General features: G+C 43.8%; 1 protein-coding gene across 4 annotated transcripts in view; it reads left to right on the top strand.

Annotated features, from left to right (window-relative positions):
* LOC147710550 (discoidin domain-containing receptor 2-like) overlaps nucleotides 1-23576 on the top strand; it is a 369004-nt gene that overhangs the window by 333839 nt on the left and 11589 nt on the right. For all 4 annotated transcript variants that reach the window (XM_086921220.1, XM_086921217.1, XM_086921218.1 and 1 more), the window contains 3 exons: nucleotides 9874-10031; nucleotides 11331-11526; nucleotides 20994-21238. In XM_086921220.1, coding sequence (XP_086777346.1) covers nucleotides 9874-10031; nucleotides 11331-11526; nucleotides 20994-21238 — 599 coding nt within the window. The remainder of the gene's footprint in view (nucleotides 1-9873; nucleotides 10032-11330; nucleotides 11527-20993; nucleotides 21239-23576) is intronic.

The raw sequence follows: 23576 nt of genomic DNA, 5'->3' as shown, positions 1-23576 counted from the left end.
AAAGACCACTTTGCACCTTTAATTTCAAATGTGCCCTCGTGTATTACATTGATAGAACAGCCTTTTCACAAAAAACTGCAGCGTCCCGAATACAGCCCAGAATTGTTGTGACAATTTCCTCTTCATTCCGGATTTAAGAACTTCAATCTGATCCAGTCCAGGTGACTCAACTGCACTTGAACTCTAGGGCTGTCATGCTCGTTACATCTGTCTTGAGAAAGACCCGCTGCGACCTCATTCATCTTGGCACGCGAAGGGTCGAAACGTCGACATTTCTTCCAATTGGCCCCAATACTCCAGAAACCCAATAGAATTGATAAAGCAACAAATGGGATTCTGTAAATCTGTATTAATGGATGGCCTCTTTTGAAAGTTGAACTTGTATATATGTGTATAAACTGTCTATATTGGAAATCATTTTTGTATATATTGTATGTGTCACATAAGCACTATTCACTATTGTCACATGTTGCACTTTTTTATTATGATATTGACAGTCACCAATGATTTATTTTGAACGCATCTTGAAAAATATAAAAAATACAACTAGTTCTATACAGGCTTTTCTTTTCATTTATTGTAAGAACCTGTTGCGAATTCCTGTCAGAGGGAGGTGGTAATATCAAACATAGATAGAATCTACAAATTAGTTGTTTCGCTACCCGACAGAACCAATTTTTCTTTTAATCATAATATACCCAGGTTCTGAGGGACACAGGGTTAACCCCAGTTTTTTCATGAAATTTTCACAAAACACAGCAGCTCTTTGTTGCTTTTACCAAATATTTCATGGGCAGTCTCTGTCAAGGGTGTGCATAGCCAGATGGATTGTCAGCTTTATCCAAACCATCTTCTACATAATCACACACCCAGGCTGCATTCCAATTGGAGAAAAAAGAGCCACTGTGGCTTCCCTTGGCAATATCCCCATAGCTGACATTTTGTAAAGCAGCCACATGGTGCACGCCACACACATTTACCAAGTACCACAGTGTCGATATTTTAGCACGCAAACAAGCTAGAATTGCTCATGCTGTTTTAAGAACTTTGTTTCAGTCGTCTGCAACATCCACCGGCTAACCACCGCTTCGGGGAGAGGGGGCGGTGGAGGAGGCATTGCTTTACAGTCTATCCAGAACATATGTATCTACACCCACACATTCTACGAATGGAATATATTGCTTACAATGTAAGCAGCTGTTTGTAGCTTGTAGTCTGTAGATCCACAAGTTCGCACCGGCCTCCATGGAAGCCCTCAGTTGTTACAGATGCACATTCCTGCATTTACCTACCTTAACTCTTTGTATATAATTTCTTGGGTGATTACCAAACTTTCTTGTCTAACTCTCCATCCTTATACTCACCTGCTGTGTGGAAAACAATCTAACAATGGAGCCGGTAGCCATGCATGTTGCTGACTGAGAGAGAAGTCGCTGCATCTCATTACTACACACAACACGTCTTTGAAGAAAAACAAGTTGCAAATGTCTGAGCCCAACACTAGATGGAGTATGTTGACCATGTGAATTTGCATCACTAAACACTACAAACAGATGCTTACAGGCTAAGTAACAAATTGCGTTTTGCTTAATAAGTGACTTCGGTGAAAGAATAAAATCTGCAGTACCATCTGGTATTGTGCAAAAAAGCAAGGTAACTGTGCCACTGAGTTGGATTTCGCCGTAGTGTGTGCAGTCATACTAGTGGGGGAAATGGGTCCTGCTTCTCTCCTTCATTTTGCTTCACTTAAGTACATAGATCACTTGTGTAGAACACTCCATGTGTAAATGCTTCTATACATTGAGGTGCCAGTTGCCTATAAATAAAGAAGAGTTACTCTGAGAGCAAGAATGCCTTGAGCAGAGAGTGAAAACCTTGGTGGGAGGGACTCACAGTAATGGGCAGCACACAGAAGATGTCCTTATGTGAAAAAGAAGGATCTCTGCAAAAAGGGCACTACAATTCACCTGCTCTTTGTAAAATACTGAAACTGAATACGAATGAGTGGAAGGGAGGAATACTTGTACTTGTGACCCAGCGGGCAGGGCCACTGTATTTCCAACATACCTCATTTTAAAACATCTTCTGGAAATTCGACCAGTCCTGTAGGATTCCATAATATTCTCTGTACAGTCCTTATCTGACAAATTGGGGCAGCTGTCCTCTTGCAAATGTCCATACAGCATCCTGTTGCATCACACTCAGTGGGGCCCAACATTCTTTAATTGTGGCAGGTTTGGGCTAACAAGAAAATCAAAGCTATTTCATTTCAGTATGATATAGAAAGAGGCACACTTTTTCCAGACGTTTGCCTAGAAAAATTTGTGTTCTCTTTTAGACTGTGTCTATGAGACAGGCAAGGCACAGATGCATCAGAGATTGGCAGGAACTCTGTCTCTAGGACGTTCTTGGGGAACCAAATTTGTCTCAGCGGTACATAGTTGAGAGGAATTTGGGCAGAGGCGGTGACTCTCTTTGATGAATTACCAGCCATCCTTTGGTAAGACAACAAGGGATTGATCTGATTTCTGATCCTTTTCCAAAGCTGTGAGCTTCAGCTACAAAGGATTGTTTTTGGATACTGAACCATTACCTTAGAAAAAGATAGAAGCCAGTAACATCTGAACAAACTGGGGTTCGTTAAATCATTCAATTTCTATTCCTGTGTTCCTTTCCTCACTGACCCCATCAAGTCTAGACCTCTCTCTCCCACAATTACATTATTTAATAAATAGATCTTTTAATTAATTTCATTTTAATTACCTGGAAGTACCATATTTTGAGTTGCATCAACTTTTGTGCCCACTCACCATTTTACATTTCACAGAGAGGCTGGTCGGGTTGATAATTTAATCTGTCCCCCAGTACCAGCGGAGGCGTAGCTAAACATTTCCTTGGGGCGTGATTTGGTGTGTTTCAGGCTGCTTCTTTGTGGCCCTAGGGCTTTCCCAGAGGGTAAAAGATAATATGGCTCCAAGTCACCAACTCTCAAGAGACCAAATCCACAACAAAAAGTGAGTCTTACTAAATAGTCCTTAGTTCTCTAGGATGAAATGTGTGATCGGTCAGAGGCATAATCCAAAAGAAGGCTATGGGATGAGTGTAGGTGCAGTGTAATAATGTCATCTTATTATAAAAAAAAAGCAGGAATGCCCACCCAAGTCTTGGCTGAACAACAATTTTTATCAATATAATTGTGTAGACAGATCGTATAAGAACAATATTAAATATAATAGAATACATTTAAAGTGTTACCGCGTCCAGACATCACCAAGTGCCAGGAGACCTGGCTTGTGGAGCTCAGATGGCCCTTTGAGTTTAACTTATTCTAAACAAGTCCTATGTGAGCTGAGCAAATATGGTTAGTTTAAAGCATGTTTTCCTGGTCATTAATCTTATCAACACTGATGTGAGGCTTGTATTCTTTCCTCCATCTCAGTTCTGACCTTCTCCATTTTTGTTTGAGAAACTTAAGATTTATTTATTTTATTATTTTTTATTTTTTTTATAAATCTTTTTATTGAGTGAAGATCAACAGCGGCCAACATGGTCACGCATAAGGCTACAGAGGCGTACAGTAGATCCCACAAGGCCGCAGTGTTACAGCAGTGTCATGACAATAGGACCATAGTGCATATAGACATTCAAATTTCTACCTCAAGTACCGCTCGTCTAGGCTGGGGGGGTTCACATATGCCGCCTCTGTAGTCGTTCCATTTGTCCCAGACCTACCCCCATTTCTTGGGGCACCCCCGGGCTAGATATACTGTCCTCTCTTGCAACATGCACCAGTCCATGTCTCGTTTCCATTCAGCGGGTCGTGGAGGCGTGATTGCCCCCCAGAGTCTTGCAATGTTGCGCTTAGCTAACCTCTGGCCGCGCGTGGCCCAGAGCCTGCCTTTAGCTGGTAAGTCCGTTGGCTACCAAATGTTCAGTATACATCGTTTTGCTTCTGGGCGCAGCTCCAACTCCCAAACATCTTGCATACATCGCACCACCTTCATCCAGTATGCCTGCAGCAGTGGGCACTCCCAGAGCATGTGAAAGAAGGAGCCTACCATTCCGCATTACTTAAGATTTCTTGAATACCATGGAGAGGCTCAACTCAATCTTTTGTTTTTCACTTTATGTATAGACAGTATCGTGTCTAACCCCATCATTATCCAATTGTCAAAACCGCCCACTGCCATTTCGATAATGTCCTGTAGAATAGGATGATTTTCCATAAGTCACATTGAAGTTTCTTTGCTTCACCTTGCCCCATATGCGAGAGAAGATCACCGGAACAGGAATAGCAGGCTTTATAGGCATTGAGGTCACATTACTAACGATGGCTATTGCTAAATGATCTCACCAAGTCAGCAGAAGGGGGTTCCTAACTCTAAGGAGTTATGGTTAGAAGTGATAGCATCCAGGGTATGGCCTGTGCTATCAGTAGGGAAATCCACAAATCTGTAGTTAGCAATTCGTATCTCCAAGGATATTAAGATTAGGCTTGTGAATTATCAGTTCCAGGAGTAAGCAAAGTATGGAACAAAATGAGTTCTTGGACCGGGGGGCGATGTATAAGAACTCCTTAAAAGGAATTCATATAATTAATCTTACAAAATAAATGGGATTACTTTGCAATTGGGAGATTCTAATGTACAATTGATCTTTTTATCTAAAAACTCACATCATAATATGGGAACACTTCAGCTTTTACATTCATTGGTTACAATCACTGAAGATACAGTGTCAGCTGATTTCCAAACCTGTATGAGAGAGGGAGGGAATTCAATGAACTCCAACGACCTCAAATTAAATGAGAGGAAACTGAGGTCTTGATATTTAGCAAGGACCAGACTGTGGTCCAGCTCCTGCTGGTCATCCAAACTTGGGGCTCTTCCTCGTCCTGCAAAATCTGGGAGTAATGATTGACAGAACATCTATCCTTTGGAATAGATGGGCTGGAAGATCCTTTTCCTATCTCACGGCGAAGCTGTGGAATTCTATGCAAGCGCAGATCAAATCCACAGACATTCACCTTTCCTTCTGACAATGTAGGCAGACCAGGCTCTTTTCCATTTAGAGGCCTTTGAGTCTCGACTCCCTACAAAGCTGGTGTTCTTTAGCCCCAAAACATCTCCAGATATAAGTGCACTTGGAGTTTTTTTTATTTCACTATAGTGTACCAGCAATCTCAAAATGAGAAGGGTGCTGCCATGCAGATTTACTGGGCTGCAGTTAAAGCAGAAGTAAACACAATGCAGTCTGAGCCAAGCCCCTCCGCCCCCCAACACTACAGAATGTTAGTGATCAGTTCTAATCTTTGCTAAGTGCCTACTGTTGGCGGCGCTTAGAATGGAACTAGGATGGAATAGACAGAGTGTTAAATGCAAGAAGTACTGACACAAAGCTGTGATGTTCACAAAGCTTTACTTATACAGGCAGTGCTGCGGAAAATGAAGGATCATACATTTACCACCGTCATTGAAATACTTGGTATCACTTCGGCTACTTATAAGATGTTTGAAATGCTAAATGTTTGTTAACAATTAATTGATGTAGTTTCAAAATACTATATTGACAGTGTCATTGGAACCTGAGAGGCAAATGTATAGTGTCTCTAAATGTATGCATGTACGTCAAGGTTCAATAGACGCACACCAATACACATCGGAGCAAAAGCCTTGGAGTGTACTATGTTCTCAGTGGCCTACAAAGACGTTGAGCTAGCGTGCTAGTAAATGAGATGCTGGACCTCTAAACATAGAAAGTCAAGGGGTGCCACAAAGAAATTTGTTAACATAATAAAAGTTGGTGAAAAGGAAGAGTGTGCTCACCGGGCTGAGTCACCACTGTGCCTCATGGTAAGTGGTTTGAGGGATTTTAATCAGGGGCGGTTTCTCCATTGGGGTATTACGCCCCTAATATTCTGGCCCCCCTATTACATGTAAACGTAACGCTGTCAACAACATTTAGCATATAGTGCATTTTTAAAGAAACTTGGCCCGCCCCCCATAGCAGTTAAGCTTCACCAGTGGCATCAGTGACTCAGAAGGGGGTGGGTCTTCAGTCATAGAGTGACAGCACATACAGGTGGTGGACTGGGTTGCAGCCAGTGCACAACACGAATTGTGCATGTTGGGTTGGACGGAGAATTTTTCGGGCCAGCCCGACATGCACACTAGAGATTTTGTTCCGGCTGCACATTAGGAGAACAAAGTTGATCAAAGCTGCAAGTCCCGGTCTCCTAATGAGTGGTGAGTTCGCCTGCTCAAGCCAATCCTGGTGCTTCTTTCATGCTGTGCTCCAGCAAGAGAGCAGCGTCTGGCTTGGGTGAGAGACGTGGTTTGCCAATGCTTGTGTTGTTTGATGATGTGTGCATGTGACACTATTGGTGAACTCCGTCCTCCTATAAAGCACTCCAAATCAGATGTGAGGATCATGTCGTCTCCCCTTCTTGCATGAGGAAGGAGGGATCTGTCAGGCCAGCCACTAGCCAGATGGCGGTGGGAGGAGACGGACAAACACTGCCGGTCAAGGGGTCTGTTTTTAGTTTCAGTAAATCTCGGGGGCTTTCCTCGTCTCCTCTTGGGGTCCATGCTCCTCTTTGGGCCCTGGGGCTGTTATGTATTCAGAGGGGCAGACCATGACCTGTTTGAACACACTAGGAGTGTTGGAGTCGGCCAAGACCGTCTTGGAATCGAGGGGTTTCTGCAGTCGTCCCTGAATGCTGGGGTGGTGGAGTGCAAACTAATGGTCCGGCTGCTCCCGCCTCAATAGACAAAGTTAGTGAATCACGCCTCCCTCTCATGCATCTGTGCAATGGAGCTAAATGTTATCTCGCTATACTGTGTGATTGTTTAAATCTGTGGCTGTGCTTTTCCCAACATCTGAGATGATCGGACTATAATTAATATACGTGCACCACTAGACTTTGAAAATGCACATTCAGTATAACTGAGCGAGTCGAGGGACTGCAGGGATGACTTGTGGCCTTTGACGGTTACCCTCTCCCCACTCAGCAGTTGGAATTTGTTACACTCCAAAAGAAGTCCATAGGTAGCCATGAAATAGGTTATAGGTAAGAGGGTTATTAAGCTTAGTTACAGGATGGTAAGTAGGATAATAAGAGCAGCCGTTCAGCCCCAAAAGGAGAAGCATCCTCGCTGCTCAGCCCACATATTCCAACTGTCTCTTTCTCAACCACATCAGGCACTCCAGTATTCCACTACCTCATCAAGCATTCCACCATTCCACCATACACAACATCCATACTGGCTGAGCCGCAGGGAACAGGTTGCTAAGGGAAAGGATGCAAACTACAATACACGTTACAACACATCTCCTTCCATTGGGGAAAACACTTATTAAACAATATCACAACAATGTACAATGGAAGTACACACTATTAGATATCATCAATCATCATGCTTAGAGCATTCGAATCAACCCCATCTTCCACCATGGCTCTCGCTATTGGTTTTGTTGTTGGATTCGTAAGTGGGTGAGAGGAGCGGCAGACGTTGTTATTGCAAATTTTTTGGTTTTTTCCACGAGGGGGCATTTTTCGTGCCCATCGCTGGACAGTGCCTACCGTGGGGTCTTGGTCTTCTGTATCTCTCATAGAGTCAACGGTTGTTGCTAATTTAGAGGTTCACGCTTGAATAATTACATAGGCCACGTCTCTTTTAGAAACCCTACTCTTTCTTCACCCCACTTAAAGCCCACAGTAAAATCATGAGACTTCTGAGCAGTGAAACTGATAATTTACAAAGCATGAAACAGAAAACCATTGGTAAGGAGCCCCACACATAGCACTTTGCATGCCCCTTAATGGTACAGAAAGGCTTATGGACAACATAGATTCTGGCAGGAGAGGAGTGTGATCAGCCTAGAGGGTTTCACAGGTGTTTCAATTCCACTCCTCACCTGCGAGTATTCTGCAGTGTTCAGAAAGACTTCTTTAAGAAACACAACTGACGTCGCAAAGGGGAATAGGGCTTTTAACTCTATGTACCTTTATCACGTGTTCCGCATATTATAGGCCTTACACCAGACATTCTCTGCTCAGCTGCTTTGGCGATGTCATAGGCGTTATAGCGGTGATAACAAGCAACACACTTGAGCACACGATGACATAGGTTAAGGGTGACTTGAAGTGCATATTTCTGTTTCGGTCACCAGTAAGCACGTGGGATGATGTGATCATATTTCTCATTCCCTGAATGAGACATACAGTGCCTTGTAGGGTGCCCTACTACCTTTTAATGTTTATTCTTTGATGTCTCATTGTATACAGTCCGGAAAATCACAAATCCTGTATTTCCTCAGTAGATTTCATTGGTAAAGGTATATCAATAAATAAATCTGTGTGGTACTCCGCATTGGTATGATTTTCTGAGGGTATACTGAACAAGCAGCTACCTACATCATTATCATATAAAATACTAAGTGTTGGGGGTCCAAGGGCTTCTTTAGAAGGTAGTTTGAGTATTCCATCCAGAACAGCCGAAACAAAGGTACCACAGGAAGAAGAAGCAATGGATGGGTTGTCCTCTCTGGATAACACACACCCTGTATCCTGCACAAAGTTATTATAACATTAAGGTAAATCTGCATCAACAGTTACAGGCAACCTTGTCTAACTAACTAGTTGCTTACAATAAAAAAATATATATATTCTGCAATGTCCTTAGAACCATTAATGTTCGAAATGCCCTTGATAATCATTTATTCCTGCTAATGTGTGCAATAGGTTATGCAAGGGATAGCTGTGCCTAATGTTTGTGAACACTATAATCAATCAAATACAGGCATGAAGGGGCTCCATCAACCCCAAGCCTTTGGACATCACTTTGAATGTAGAGTCTGGTAGGCAGCTCTCATGGATGCAACTAGGCACCCCGCGGAGCTGTCCTCTCAGGCCTAAAGGGGAACAGACCAATGGAATTTTCTCTTTCGGGGTTCACCCTAGGTGTAAGGAAGCTTCGTACACAATGTTGATGTAAATCCTTTATTAGTAGAAAGGATAAGTAGACACACACCAGAAATCCAGGAGCAGTCCGTCGCAGTAGGCAGCTGGGCAGAAACGGACAACGGTCATTCCAACTGTCATTGGAATCAGCTGGCATTCTAGAATGCCAGCTGATTACATCACAATGCCAGCGCAAGCAGGCAGCTGTCGCGAGGGAAGAGGGGGCGGGAACCTAAGGGGGAAAAGGGAAAGGCAAAGGTCAATATAAACACAACACAAGGCCTGACACTTGAGGACAACAATCTGCAAGATGGGGTTGTCTTCCAGGGGCTTAGAGGCCAAACAAACTGTTCTCAAAAGGCAAAAGGTTCAAGGGGAACTTTGGTGAGACACTACAACTACAGCTTTTTGATAGGGTTAACTGATACTGAAGCCTGCAGGAGCAATGGCTGCTAATCCGAAACTTTTGAACAGAGTGTGATCTGACGTTGGTAGTTAGAACATCATAGAGTTCTTTTTTACCAAAGGTGTAATGCGACTTTGCGCGCTTCAGGTGTTGTTCCTCCCTAATGTGGTTTGCAGGTACATACCTGTGAAACTGCTTGGTTTTGTTCTAACACCAAATAACACACACGCCACTCTTAGGGCCTGAGTTCGAGTTTGGTAGGCGCATTACCCTGTCACAAATGTGGATATCCTGTCCACTGTATGACAAGAGCATTATATCCAATGGCATTTGTAATATGTACATGGGAAATCCATAATATTTGTGATGGAGTAACCAGTCTGCCGAACTCTAAATCAGGCACTTGATCTGTTAATTGGGAGATGCACTTTATTGTTATTTATTATGCAATGTCTCAATTCTGGGCCTATTTTATCATGACAGAGAATTCATTTTGCTCTTGCAGAAACAACATCCCCTTTCACCATCAGCCGGCCAGTGGATAAACCCAATGAGTCCAACACATCGGTTCTGATTGGCTGCCTGGTGGCCATTATTCTGCTTCTGTTGGTTGTCATAGTAATAATCCTTTGGAAGCAGTATATACAGAAAAGACTAGAAAAGGTAAGAGTGAAGGAAGTAGCTGGAACATTATAGAAGGTATGGAATGGAATTCATTATATCTCTTGAAACTAACCCAAACGGAGACATGCATCCAATTTGCTCATAGAGAATGATCAAATTATTCATACAAGCGATTAAGGACTTTGTCCCTTCTTCATAACTTCTGGTTTTATGTCTGACACCAATATGGCTATATTTTTTATTGCTTCAGTGTTATGCTGAGGTTGTGCCCTCTGGTTCTGTGTTCCATGTATAAATGCCCTTCCACACTGCTGTTGATTAACTGATGACTAAAGCGTTTGGAAACGTCCACCAGATAGTTCCACAATTTCAGTTTCTCCTTCATTGTTTTCCTGTGGACAATACTGCTTGTTTCTCTCTACCCTCAATGAGGATGGTTGTCCTAAAACAATATTGTTCTTTACATACTATTTGGAAAAATGCAGCAGCGTCACTGGGCCTTGCCACTCTACCCAACCCCTTGTCGACCCTGCTTCTTGTGACAAGTGCTGTTTCCGTACTAGCTCGTCATGTATCCTACACAGCAATATGTTATGTTGTGTTAAGTTAAGGTACTCATAGAGCACAACATTCATGGCTCCTGTGGTATTTTGGATGCAAAGAAGCAGACTGGCGACATACAGAAAATTGAAACAGATTTGCTTTCACAGAACAATAGAATTGGATGTTATAGGTGCCTAAAATACACCTGTGAGCTGATTTTGTCTGGTCTGCACTAAATAGTTTCACAAATCCACCTCCTCTCTTTCCAACCATTTATCATTTAGGCCTATAAATTGTCTAGAACTTCACCACCAGTCTCATCATGTAAACAAGACTACCAAAGTGAGTGGAGGTGCAATGTAAAAAACAGTAGGTTATGTATAATTGTTGAGTCTGTTCTTAATAACAATATCATTTAAAAGCTTCAGCACGTCAGTTCATCTAGTTTTTCTCTCTAATTGAAAGAGCATGCCCCCAAAGTTCTGAATGACACAATAATACAGACATGGAGATTCTGGAGGCTTCTGTGTTAATCCTTCTCCTTGGCAACAAGTACATGTTGCCATACAGACTGCTTCCCTTCTTCTGTTGAAGCCTCACATACAGTTTTACTGCTAGTTCAGTTTGTCCAGGGTGAGCAGTGGGAACACACCGGGCTTCCAATCCTATTGCGCTGGCATCATCTCATTATGCACTTGTGAATAATCAACATATTTCAGGACTCAGAAGGGATTTCTTGTGTGAGGAGCTCCTCTTCTTTATGAAAAATGTTCTTACTTCTTACTCTTTCCATAGGCACCACGACGAATCCTGGAGGAAGATGCCACAATCCGCTTGTCCTTCTACAGCTACAGCATCACCAACAACCAGACTCAAATCCACCAATCTAATCCCACCTATGAGCGAGTCTTCCCTTTAGATCTGGACTACCAAGCACCAATTATGCCTCCTCGTAAACTTCCTGAACTCTCTCAGAGTGCTGAGGACTCCGGTAAGTACCAGCAGCCCACTGCACAGTTGAAGAGGGAAAGGCAGAGATTGACATGATGCTCATAGCACTACCTCATAAAGAGAGTTTGAGACATTTGCACCTTAATAGTGGAAATTTGTCATTTGATATGCTGGTACAGCATAGTTTAATATGGGCAGGCAGTATGACTAGCAGAACTGTCCTACATCTAGAGTTTTAGTCTTTAATACCTTACTCAGATAGACCATATTAGTTATTTGGCATCCTGGTACAGCGTAAACTACTGCTTCAAAAGAAAATAGTATGTGTAATCAAAGCAGACTTGATGGAACCATGGAAATGGTATTCCTAAGAACACAGGGCCACATGTACTAGGCCATTTTACAGTTGCAAATCCAGCAATTTGCAAAATTAGTAAATTTGTAAGCACAAAATGACTTTATGGTATTCACTAAACCCATTTTGCGACTCGGCAAAGGCTTACTGGATCGCAAAATCGGTTTAGAAATACAAATCAATTTGCAATTTTGAGGGGTATATTTAGTGCTTCCCTTCCAAATTGTGACCATAATTCCATTTGCAAACCATTGAAAAGTTAGCAATATTTTAAAGACAGTGGTAACTAATTCGCAAAAGTGTAAGGGTCCCTTTGGGACTTGCTCCCCTTAGTGTATGTTTACAAAACTCTACTTTCCTTTAATGCACCAGAAGAATTTCAAGAATTTTTAAAAAAGTAAAATTTGTGAGAATTTACAAAGAGAAGACTGCAGTAGGTTGGATCAATGAATGAAAAAGCACCTGGTGAAAGGCCTCACCATCAGCATTTTGTATGCTGACAAATGAGTTTGTAACCTTAAGTAACCTGTTCATGCAGCACAGGAGCCCCAGAGTGACAGGAAATTAAGAAAATATTGCATTAAAATTAAGTCATGTGATTAGTAACTGTGAGCTAGGTAACTGAAAGTTTGTCTCCACCAGGCCCTCAACACATTAACAGGCCTTCATGTGAGTATAGACTCACTGAGATTAAAAATATAAATACCGCCATGTTTCTGATGGGTACTTCTCCACTCCTTAGAACACTCCCTAGGTGCCTAACTGCATCCAGAAACATTTTCAAGCACTGCTCCTGGAGGCTGCTTGGTGCTATGCAGCTCCTTGCTGGCTCCATGCTGCTCTGGAAGTGACTCAGGGGAGCTTTATATAAGTGATACCCCTGCCAATGTCTTCCATTCCTTTCTTTCTGCATCTTCCAATGCAGATCTGGAGTTCTGCTCACAAATGTTGTCAGCCTGATGATGAATCATGGAAATCAAACAAAATCATGTGTGCTAGGGAACGGTGTTGTCTCCTAAAACTACAGGTTTCAAAGCATGCCGTGACTGTGGAAAGCAAAAGTCTGTCTCAGATCCGCACAAGGTGTGTCTGTTGCTTGTGCTCAGGACACAACTCTAAGTGGTGCAACATGTGCCCTCATGCATCCAAAAGCAATCTGGGACAGAGAAGCAGAGCTGTATGTTTCCAGAAGTTGTATGTGATTTAATACAAAAACTATTAAATTGAATACCATGACTGAGAAATCATTTCACATTGAAGACTGAAAGCCCTTTCTATTCCTACGCCCCACTCACCCCTGAATGGTAAAACCCCTCACTACCACTAAACTTCGCATATTCCTGAACCATAAAAACCCCTTTCTTTGCCTAAACCCAACCCTGTCCCCTTAAAACCCCCCGACATACCTAAACTTTGCCCATCACTGAACCAAACAAAACTGTCACTGCACTTACCACCCTTCCATGACCCCCTAAAAATCCTTCACCAACCTTAAACTCTACCCATCCCTGAACCCTAAAAACTTCTTCCTACATCTAAACTTCACCCATTATTGAATCCTCAAAACCCCTCACCACTTAAACTCCACCCAATCCTGATTCCTAAAAACTCTTCACCACCCCTAATCTCTACCCATCACTGAATCTTAAAAACCCTCACGTGCCATAAACTCCACCCATCCATGAATCCTAAAACCCCTCACACCCCTAAGCTCCGCTCATCCATGACCTCTAAAAACCCTAAATTCCACCCATTCCTTATAAATCCGAAACCCTTCACCACTCCTAAACTCCATCCATCACAGAACCCTAAAATCCCCTTTCTATGCCTGAAGTCCACCCATTCCTAAACCCTACAATACCCTGATCACCCATAAACATTACGCACCCCTGAATCCAAAACTCTTCACTAATCCTAAACTCCACCCAAGTTTAATGTAATTTTTATTTTTCCTTAAAATTATCTTTTCTTTAAATTGTTTCCTTTAATTTTCGATTAATTTATATTTTCTTAAAAGTGTCTTTCCTTAAAACTGTTTTTCCATGATTTGGTTTCCTCCAATGTGATTTCTTAGTTTGAATTTTTCCATTAATTCACATACATCATTACCGAATACATGAAGAAGTTATGAGTCCCACATAGATCACGCTCTCTTTCTAACTCAAGAGACATACTCGCTCCCACAAGAAGTACATTTCAAGGTTGAAACTCTCCGGTAATTCAAAATAAAAGTCCAAACGTAAGCACAATAAAGCAAAGCAGAACTCAACCCCATTTCACCCTTCTCCATTCAAAGAGAAGGCGCAATGGCCTCGCGATGTTAACCGATCGCCCTCCAGCTATCCGGTTGTGGAGCCAATTCCCCCATATGATCCTGTGTGCCCCAAATTGCCCTAGACATCGGCTATGTTGCAGCAAATTGACACTTTTAAGTAAGACATACTGCAGACATTTTGCATTCTTCTGGGTTACTCTGGTGCTCCTTTGTGCTTCAAAGATCCGCACGGGCTCCCAGTTGGGTTATTACTGGCGGATCCGTCCTTGGAGCCGTCTGAATCTTTTGAACTTGTTAAACGCCCCATACATTCAAATTTCTACCCCAGCTCCATTACCTATACTGGTCCCTTCCTTGTCAACGCAAATACTGACAGCAGAAGAGTATCCAATGTCGATCTTTGTTGTCTGACCCCTGTTTCAACTTCGGCCCATCCTGACAGATTATGCGCTATCCAATTATTTAACCATAACTGGTCACCGTACAGATTGACTCTTATCCAGTGTCTCTAACAGGGTCAATATAACATCAGAAGCAACATTCTCTTTTTGGCTCTGATTTTTACCAAAGTTTTCCCTTGTCATCATCCAGGATCTACACCTTCATTATGATGACAATTTTTACATTGACTTACAGGAAGCCAGTGAGCTTGACACAGGGTTAAATTCTCTATTTGGACCACCAGTAGAAGAGAGTGCATCATTTGCAGTAGTAATTGATGAGCAGCTGAGGTCTTGCACCTACAGGTGCACTCTATTGAGACTAAGACTGCTGTCCTCACGGAAATCTTACAGCCTTGACCTGCCATATCAGAGCCTTAGACATACAAGACTGGTGTCTGGAAAGTCTGATTTTATTTTGTAGCAACTTACTCCAGAATATCTGTTTGTTCTGTGTAGGAACTTGAGGGGTGGGGTTGGCAGAGGTGGGCACACCTTCTGGGCTGGCTAATTTTTCCCGCCTGTCTTCCCACCCAAAAGGAGTGGAGACCGGAATGGATCCTGCTCCTAATGGCAGGAGAGACTGGGGGTCGCATTACAAAAGCTGCAAGGCCTTTGAAGCTCCCCTGCCACAGATGGCTCTTCCCGGCCTGGGGGAGGTGTGATCACCTCCACCCAGGAAAGACTTTGTTTCAGGGCTCAGGGAGCGAAGGCTCCCACCCTAGGGGTCCAGAATCATGTCTCGTGGTGGCAGGCTGGTGAGTACCAGTCAGGGAACCCACCAGAGGCTGGTTGTTTTTCAAGGGGCATCTCTAAGATGCCCTCTGACTGCATTTTTCTTAAAATCCGACACTGACATCAGTGTGGGTTTAATGTGTGGATACCAAACTTCCTATTTTTCATTAAAGCCATTATGGTGCTGTGAAGTTTGTAATGACAAACTCCCAGCACCATATACTCTAAATGGCATTACTGCACTTACAATGTCTAGGAATGGGTCTAGACAGTGTCTGGGGTACAGGGCTCATACAGCTTTACACTCACCACTGGTATAGTGCACCCAGCTAGAGGGGTGGCTGACCTGTGCCATGGCAGTGGATTGTAGGCATGGCACACAGTTGACTCTTCACTTTGCTCTGCACCAAAACATGCAACCTGCACCAAAACACGCAGCCTGCAATGTGTGTGTGTGTGTGTGTGTGTGTGTGTGTGTGTGTTTTTTCTCCCCCCCCCCCCCCCTAAGGGTGGCACAAAAAGTGCTGCAGCCCTTAGAGGCTTTCTCTGGCTGCAGTGCCCTTGGTACCCATGGTACCTTTTATACGGGACTGCCATGTGGCCAGAGAGGTGCCAATTGGGGTGACAAGGTACAGGTTGGGGTAAGAACACAGGCCCTGGGAACCTGATTGGCAGGGACCCAGGGCACATCAAGTCAAACAGCATCAGTAGTCTGTCAAAAAGTGGGGTGGTTACTGCAACAGAAACGCAGCTTCCTACATTCAGACTTCAACCAGCAAAGTAAAACCCATTTCATACTCCATAACTCCTCAGCATAGATAGTCTAGGAAGATTGAGGTGTTTGGAAACAAATGTTCTCCTCAGCTAGCCTAGCATTGTGATCAGTCTACGCAGTGAGCTTTTTTGCTGGCAGTCCCTGAAGCCCATTAGGTTTTTGTGGCTCAAACAAGTAAAGGTGATCAAGATTAAGCCAAATATGTGATTCATGCTAGCCTTGGCACTACTGATTGTCTGAGATGGGCGATTGGTACCAGTGTGGCGATCCACTGCCATGTTTGGATGCGCTACACTATTTTCTGAAGATGTACAGGACACCTATGGATATGACTTTCAATGGTTCACTCCTGTTTGGCGTGTAAGCCAACTCTGCATTGGAATGTTTCAATGAAAGTAGAGCCACAGCATGCGCCCCTAGTGTTTATAACCCTGCTAAACCTTTTCATCACCGGTTTAGGAAATTATCTAGTGGGCTGCCATAAAGGCAGTGTCAGTCTTCCCAGCCACTGCTGCAATCAACCCATCTGGCAGGCAATGTGCAGGCCATCAAGGGCACCAGTCCTCCCAGTCTCCTTCCCCTGCAGGAAAATTCACTTAACTGCTGTAGCTTGCCAATAGTTGGTTGCACACAACCACCTTGAGGGAGGCAAGATACAGCACTTTCTCCTAGGGTGGAAATCTATCATATCCGACAGATGGGTCCTTCAAAGTGACTATGCCCCGCCTGTATTTCTCCTTTGTTAAATGTTCCCTGCACATTAGAGTGAATTTCAGAGAAGCATATTTCCATTCTGTTGCAAGACATGAGTGTGTTACTTTCCAAAGGAGCTATCGAGAGATTTCCTGACTCGGCTATATCCTTGTGCTGAAGAGGGATGGGAACCTTGAGGTCATTTTAGACCTTCCACCTCTGAATGCCTTCCTATGGAAGTAAAAGTTCAAAATGCTCACTTTGGCCCAGATCCTGTCTGGCGTCATCCTGAGCAACAGGGGGGGTGTACTTGGACCTGCAGGATGCATATTTTCATATTATTGTCCTGCATTCTCATAGACATTACCTGCAGATCAAGCTAGGCCCAGAGCATTTTCAGTTTTCTCTGCTTCCCTTTGACTTCACCAGTTCCCTTTTGGTGTTCAGGAGTGGCCCATCTTGGGTGACCAGGGATACAGGTTTTACCTACCTCAGTGAGTGGCTGTTGAAAATGGGCCTGCCACACCCAGTCATAGACCACCTCCAAACTATAGCGAACCTCATGACTTAATGGGGTTCATGATCAACAAGCCAAAGTCGCACCGGACTTGTCTGTTTTTTTTGGCAGAGGCTTCCTTTCATTGGAGATGTCCTGGATACGGTACAGTTCAGGGGCCTTTACTCTATTCCAATGAGCCCAGACATTTGGGCTATGATCTTGATATTTAAGCGCAGGTCCTGGATCTTGGAGAGAGCAGCGCTGAGACATCTTCTCCTTTTGGCATCCTGCATCTTTCATATCGACTGTACCAGGTGAAATATGCAGACTTTGTAATGGAATCTGATGTTTCAGTGGGCCTAGTACCATGGAATCCTGTTGGATATCATTCAAAGTTCGAGCGAGACTGCACACGTTCTGTAGTGGTGGCTACTTGACTTCAGTTAGGCCAGTGGCAGGCACCTCTGCTTTCCCCATTCAGCGCTGACGGTGGTGATGGACCCATCACTGCTAGGTTGAGGATGCCTTCTGGGGTGGTGTGGCTCAGAGGACTCAGGTCTCCCATGTAAGCCTGACTCCATATCAACTTGCTTTCATTATAGACAATGTGCTTGGCCTTGAAAAGCTTCCTACTGTCCGTCACAGGGAGGATGGTGCAGGTTCTCACGGATAACTCCACTGCCATGTATTATTTGAATACATAGGTTGGAGTGGGTTCCAGGGCCCTGTGCCAGGAGGCTCTGCACCTCTGGAGTTGTTTGAAGTATTAGGGCATCTTCCTGATTGTGAACCACCTGTGTGGGCCATAAATGCCAGATCGGATGAGCTCAGTAGACTGTGTGTTGCAAAACACAAATGGCGGCTAAATCATACCCCGACTCATACTCGACCTCCCACGCTGCACCCATATCGCACCGCACCTCATGAAGCTTCAGTGGCTCCCCATTCACAAGCGCAGCTAATGAAACTTCTCATGTACACATAGAAAACCCTACAGAACAAGAATACATGAACAGCCACATACATTTTCACCAAATGTAAATGTTGTAGTGCTTATATAGCTCACAATCGCCCCAAGGGGTATCACGGCGCTGTACACATAGCGCTCTGGAACCCCTCCTGGCCTTTCCATGTGAAGTGCCCACTCCTGGGCACCCCAAGGTGAGGCCAGGCATCCTGGCGCTGTTGGGGCCGTTGTGGAGATTAAGCAAGCCATTGCCCAGAGTTGCAGCGTGGGACCCATGATTAGAATAGGCACCGAGGCGAGAATTGTCAGGTCCGGGGAAATTTAGCCCAAGAACCGTCTGAGGCGGGTATTGAACCCTGACCCGGGCCAGACCTCTGCAGCAGGATCTGCCGCTCTAACCATTGAGCCACACTTCTCCACTAGATACCTACACTCTGCCTCGCTCTCGCTCGCACACACTCCCCACAGCCATAGAAGCAAAACTGGAAGTCACTCATTCTCCTACATGGTACTCTAGATGTGGAACAACCTCCCACAACACATCAGAGCCTCCTCTGCACTTCTTGTGCTTCTCAAGAAGCTGAAGACCTGGCTCTTAATATAAGCACCTTGAGATCACACACCTACATACTTGTCCAAGTGCTTAGATACCCTCTTGGGTGATCAGTGCACTATACAGATCAACATAACAACATATCATGGTACAGGGCATGTTCCGGCAGTGGGGAGAACCCTGGGATGATCTTTTTGCCACTGTCCAGAAAATACATTGTCAATGGTTTTGTGCATTGTAAGTTTTTGCAAGAACACTTACTAGGAGATGTGTTCCAACTGGAATGCAACTCGCAACTCCAGTAGGCATTCCCTCCTCTGCCTCTCCTACCTCAAGTTCTGAAAAAGATTAGGTATGACAGGGCCCAAGTCAATGTAGTTGCTCAGATTGGGCCAAGAGAGTGTGGTACCTCGAGCCTCTGAGCATGAGCACCTGTCCTCCCATCATGCTACCACTTCACGAGGACCTTATGTCTGAGCAACAGGGCAGTGTTCACCATCCGACTCTATGCAGTCTACACCTCCATGCATCAAGGCGGAGTGTTAACAGTTGACTGCTTTTGATCTGCCACCGAAAGAGGTGGATGTCATCTTTGCCGCCAGACGCTCTTCCATGAAGTCAATTTTCTGCTGATAGGGCAAGTTTGTGGCCTGGAAAGGTAACCACAAGATTGACCCTTTTCAATTCAAGCTGTTGATTAGTGTTTTGTCTTTGACCCACTAAGGCTTTGCAGTTGACAGACAATATTAAAAAAATGTATTCAGCCCCTTTGGCTTTTTTACATTTGCCGGATCAAACGTCCTTGTTTAAATCACCAGTCGTGATGAGATTTATAAATGGCTTGGCATACATGTTTACTTGTAAATCGTTTGTGATGCCACAGTGGGACCTTAATTTGATCTACACATTTCTCATGAGCATGCCCTTCAAGCAAATGTATAGCTGTCCATTGCTTCTCTTTGGTTTGAAGTTTATCTTGCTCATAACAATCATTTCTACTTATCGTGCGAGTAAGCTCCAGACACTGTTGGTGCATCCTCCCTATTCCACTGTTTTTTCAGACAAACTGACGTTGAGAACTTCGACGACCTTCTTGCCTAAAGTTGTGACTCTTTCTGCATTGAGCAACCTATCTCCCTGCCTACATTCTTTGCTCCTCCGCACCCTTCAAAAGAGTAGGAGATGCTGCATCGGCTGGACCCCAACTTCGTTTTAATATCAATCAAACCAAGGAACATTGTGTGGATGATCCGCTTTTTGTGAGGTTCTCTTGGGTGAGGAAAGGGAAGGCTATGCAGAAGACCCTGTCAAGGTGGATTGTCCTATGCATTAAGATCTGCTACACATTTGGTCAAGAAGCAGTCATCAGAAGGTATGAGAGCCCATTCCACTAGGGTTATGGCTGCTACCACGGTGTTGGCTCGCGGAACACCTGTCCTTGACATCTGACAGTCTGTAATGTAATCGTCAGTGCGTGCATTCACAAATCATTACTACCTTGACTGCCAGGTCCGGAAGAAAGGTCATTTCACCTGGTTGTTTCTGAAAGACTTTTTGGTCTTAGTCCACTCCACAGACCCTCCACCTGGAGAGGTACTTCTTTAGTGAGGAATCTGAAGTTCAAAGTGTCCATTAGACCGTGTCATTGGTATTGCTCTTTTTAGTGGATACTGTATCTACCTGCTGAATCCTCACTGCCCTCACACCTCCACGTTCAGTGGAGTGGCCTTTTTTTAACATCTAAAATTATGCCAAGTTAGTAATCTGCACACTGATACCAGCAAATTGGTGCCCCACGTCTGTGGAATGAAATAAGCTGGAAACTGATGTCAGAGCTTAGGATGACACTTATATTATGTGCCCCCACTCTGCCATTTCCAAAATGATCTGCACAGCTTTACATAGTCTTGCCCAGGAGCATTGCTGAAAAAAGTTTCCAGATCCAGTCTGGTGCCCATGGAATATTCTATGATGAAGAATCTGCGGTTAGATGGAATAGCCACCAGAAAGAGCATTACCGAAAGATATTTGCTTATTGGTTTGACCCATTCCTAAGCATTACTCTGGTGTTATTGGTCATGTCTCGTGAAAAGCAAGATCTTGTTCTATGCATGAAGGATGCTTTGCCTTGTCTTTATAACAATGGTGTGCTGGGTTATGCAATAACCTGCTGATCTGTTCTTTCTCGCTCATTCTCTTCTTATTCTTTTCATAGCTTGCAGCGGGGATTATGCTGAGCCTGACCTCACCCAGTCCACACCACATCAGGGTTTCCAGAACAACGTGCCGCACTATGCTGAGACTGACATTGTGAACCTACAGGGAGTCACTGGCAACAACATGTACTCCGTGCCTGCCCTCACTGTTGACTCACTCACCAAGAAGGACATAACAGTTGGAGAGTTCCCCCGGCAGCACCTGAGGCTGAAGGAGAAGCTGGGAGAAGGGCAGTTTGGAGAGGTAGGTGGCCACAAGACCAAATGTGTGCTCTGAAATGCACTAACAGGGAAAATGTTACTTTACTTTAAAAAACGAGTGAAACTAAACAAACCTAGATGTAATCGCATTGCCCTTGATATTTTACAAGTGCAGGGTTAACTAATGCTTTCCTGTTACTAAGTCATGGCCAGCAACAATTTTAAACTTTTACATAAACTTGTGTTTTCTAAATTCAACCTTGCATCATTGGGAAGCAAATCGTTTGGATGCTGGCTTCTAACATTTGGACTAACCTCCCTCTCTTGAGAAGATCAAAGAACTAATTCTTCAGAACCTGAAAACAAAATTAACAGCTAGATCAATCAGTCAGGTGCTTATTTCATGGTGTACCTCAGTTTAACTTCTTTCTTTCATCTGCAGTTGTGTACACAGGGGTTTTAACACTTCTCCCTATTTCAGCATGACATAACGTATCTCCTTATTCCTGGGATGCCAGCCATTTTAGAACCATGAGAGAATTTTCAAGGTGGGTCTATGACAATGGAGGCTAGTAGGACATTGCTGTAAATTCTCTGCTCTAAGTTTATTCCATAGCTTTTATTTCAATTAAACATTTGCTGAAGTCATCATGAACATAATGTAATTGCTATATTGCTTTTTAGATCACATTTTCAGCAGTCTCACGCACTCTCTGTCCTTCAATGTTAAAGACCGTAGGTGTACATTGACTTCCTTCCATCTTGACGAGTCCAAAACAATTGAAATCGGATGTGTCAGCCTTAACCCCTCACCCTACCCCACCTGGAGCTGATAGCGGTGACGCATGCATCTTTGTTGCTTTGGGTGGAGGGGTCAGGTGAAAGAGGTGGAGATCAGAGAACTCTAGTCTCCTGTGGAAACCGGACTCCACATCAATCTGTAGTTATGAGCCATTTGCCTGGCGTTAACAACTTCCTGCAATCCATTAAGTGCAGGTTGGTACAGGTTCTCACGAACACCACCACACCATGTGGTGTTACAACAAGCAGAGCAGAGTAAGGCTCTTTATTTATGGAGTTGGCTAGAGAATTAATGCATCTTACTGTTTGTGTACCACCTGGTGGGATATTTAAATTCCAGGGCGGGGGAGCTCAGCCAGCTGTGCCTGACTGATGATGAATAATTATTACACCTTGAGGTGGCACAGGACATCTTCCAATAGTGAGAAAGAATGTTACAGAAGGTTAGCAACTTGTTCTTCTGGGAGGTGAGAAATGTTGCATCTCGCATCAGAAGTGATGTTCTAGAAGCAAGCGTGGAAATTGAAGCAGGGCTTTTCTCACTTTAGAGAAAACTCTAACCTAGAATAGATTATGAGAATGCTGGTGCGGTTTCCACTTGTAAATCTCTAAATTCAGGCATTCATTCCCTATGCGTAAATTCACCAGGGCAAGCTGAATCCTCGGTTGTGGGTGTGGGAATGGCACACATAAATTTGGTTTGGTATCGCCGCACTTGCAGTTCTCAATGCCATAGTATGTGCAGCAGGTTCACAGTTATCCCGCCATTCTGATTTTTAGGTTTCTGATAGGAGACAAATGTTGAGTATTTTGCCATTAATGTGGTGCGCACAGTCGGATTGTGCAGTGTTTATTAAGAAAAATGCGCATGGATTTTCTTCTGCTGTAATTCTTGCGGGGAAAAACCCCATGGTGCGCAATTAGAGTGCCAGTTATATTCACTTTGGGCACAATCTGGAGTTTTCACCTGAATGTGGATTTGAATGAGACCCAAACTATCTTATTTGAGAGAATTGGCCTAAATGTTAGAAAATTCCTCCAAGGAGGGGACATATGATGAAAATGCCGGATTTCTTTATGATTTGTTGTAATATGCCGGTCCTGAAGCAGTAATGAGGAACATCTACTCCACCAAACACTGTAGGCATCCCTCCATTCCACTAGTACACCCCAAAATGCTGTGCATGTGCAGCTAATATTGTTAAAAAGATAACAAAAATGTCAGCTCCTCCAGGCTTCCATAGGAATGCCTATGTTACGGAAACCTTTAGTACTCTATTACCTTAAGAAATAGGGCTCCGATTAAACAGAGGAGTGAACAAGATATTTTAGGTACGTTTTTGCCTCATCTGGCTTTCCAGCTAGGTACCTTCATTTTGATTGTTATTTGATATATTGAAAGATATACTTGCTCTTTCAAAACCTTTGACCACAGAACTGCTTGTGGCCTTTTTATCACGAGGCAGCTTGTTGCATGACGATTCAGAACCTGAACCAATAGAAATGATGGTATATCATCCAGCCACCGCCACCAGGGCCAGATCCCCTATTCATTCCATGGGACATTTCTCCACGAGGCT

This window comes from Lissotriton vulgaris, chromosome 5 (genome assembly GCF_964263255.1).
Source record: "Lissotriton vulgaris chromosome 5, aLisVul1.2, whole genome shotgun sequence".
Taxonomy (NCBI): Eukaryota; Metazoa; Chordata; class Amphibia; order Caudata; family Salamandridae; genus Lissotriton; species Lissotriton vulgaris.
This window is presented reverse-complemented; position numbering and strand designations above follow the sequence as displayed.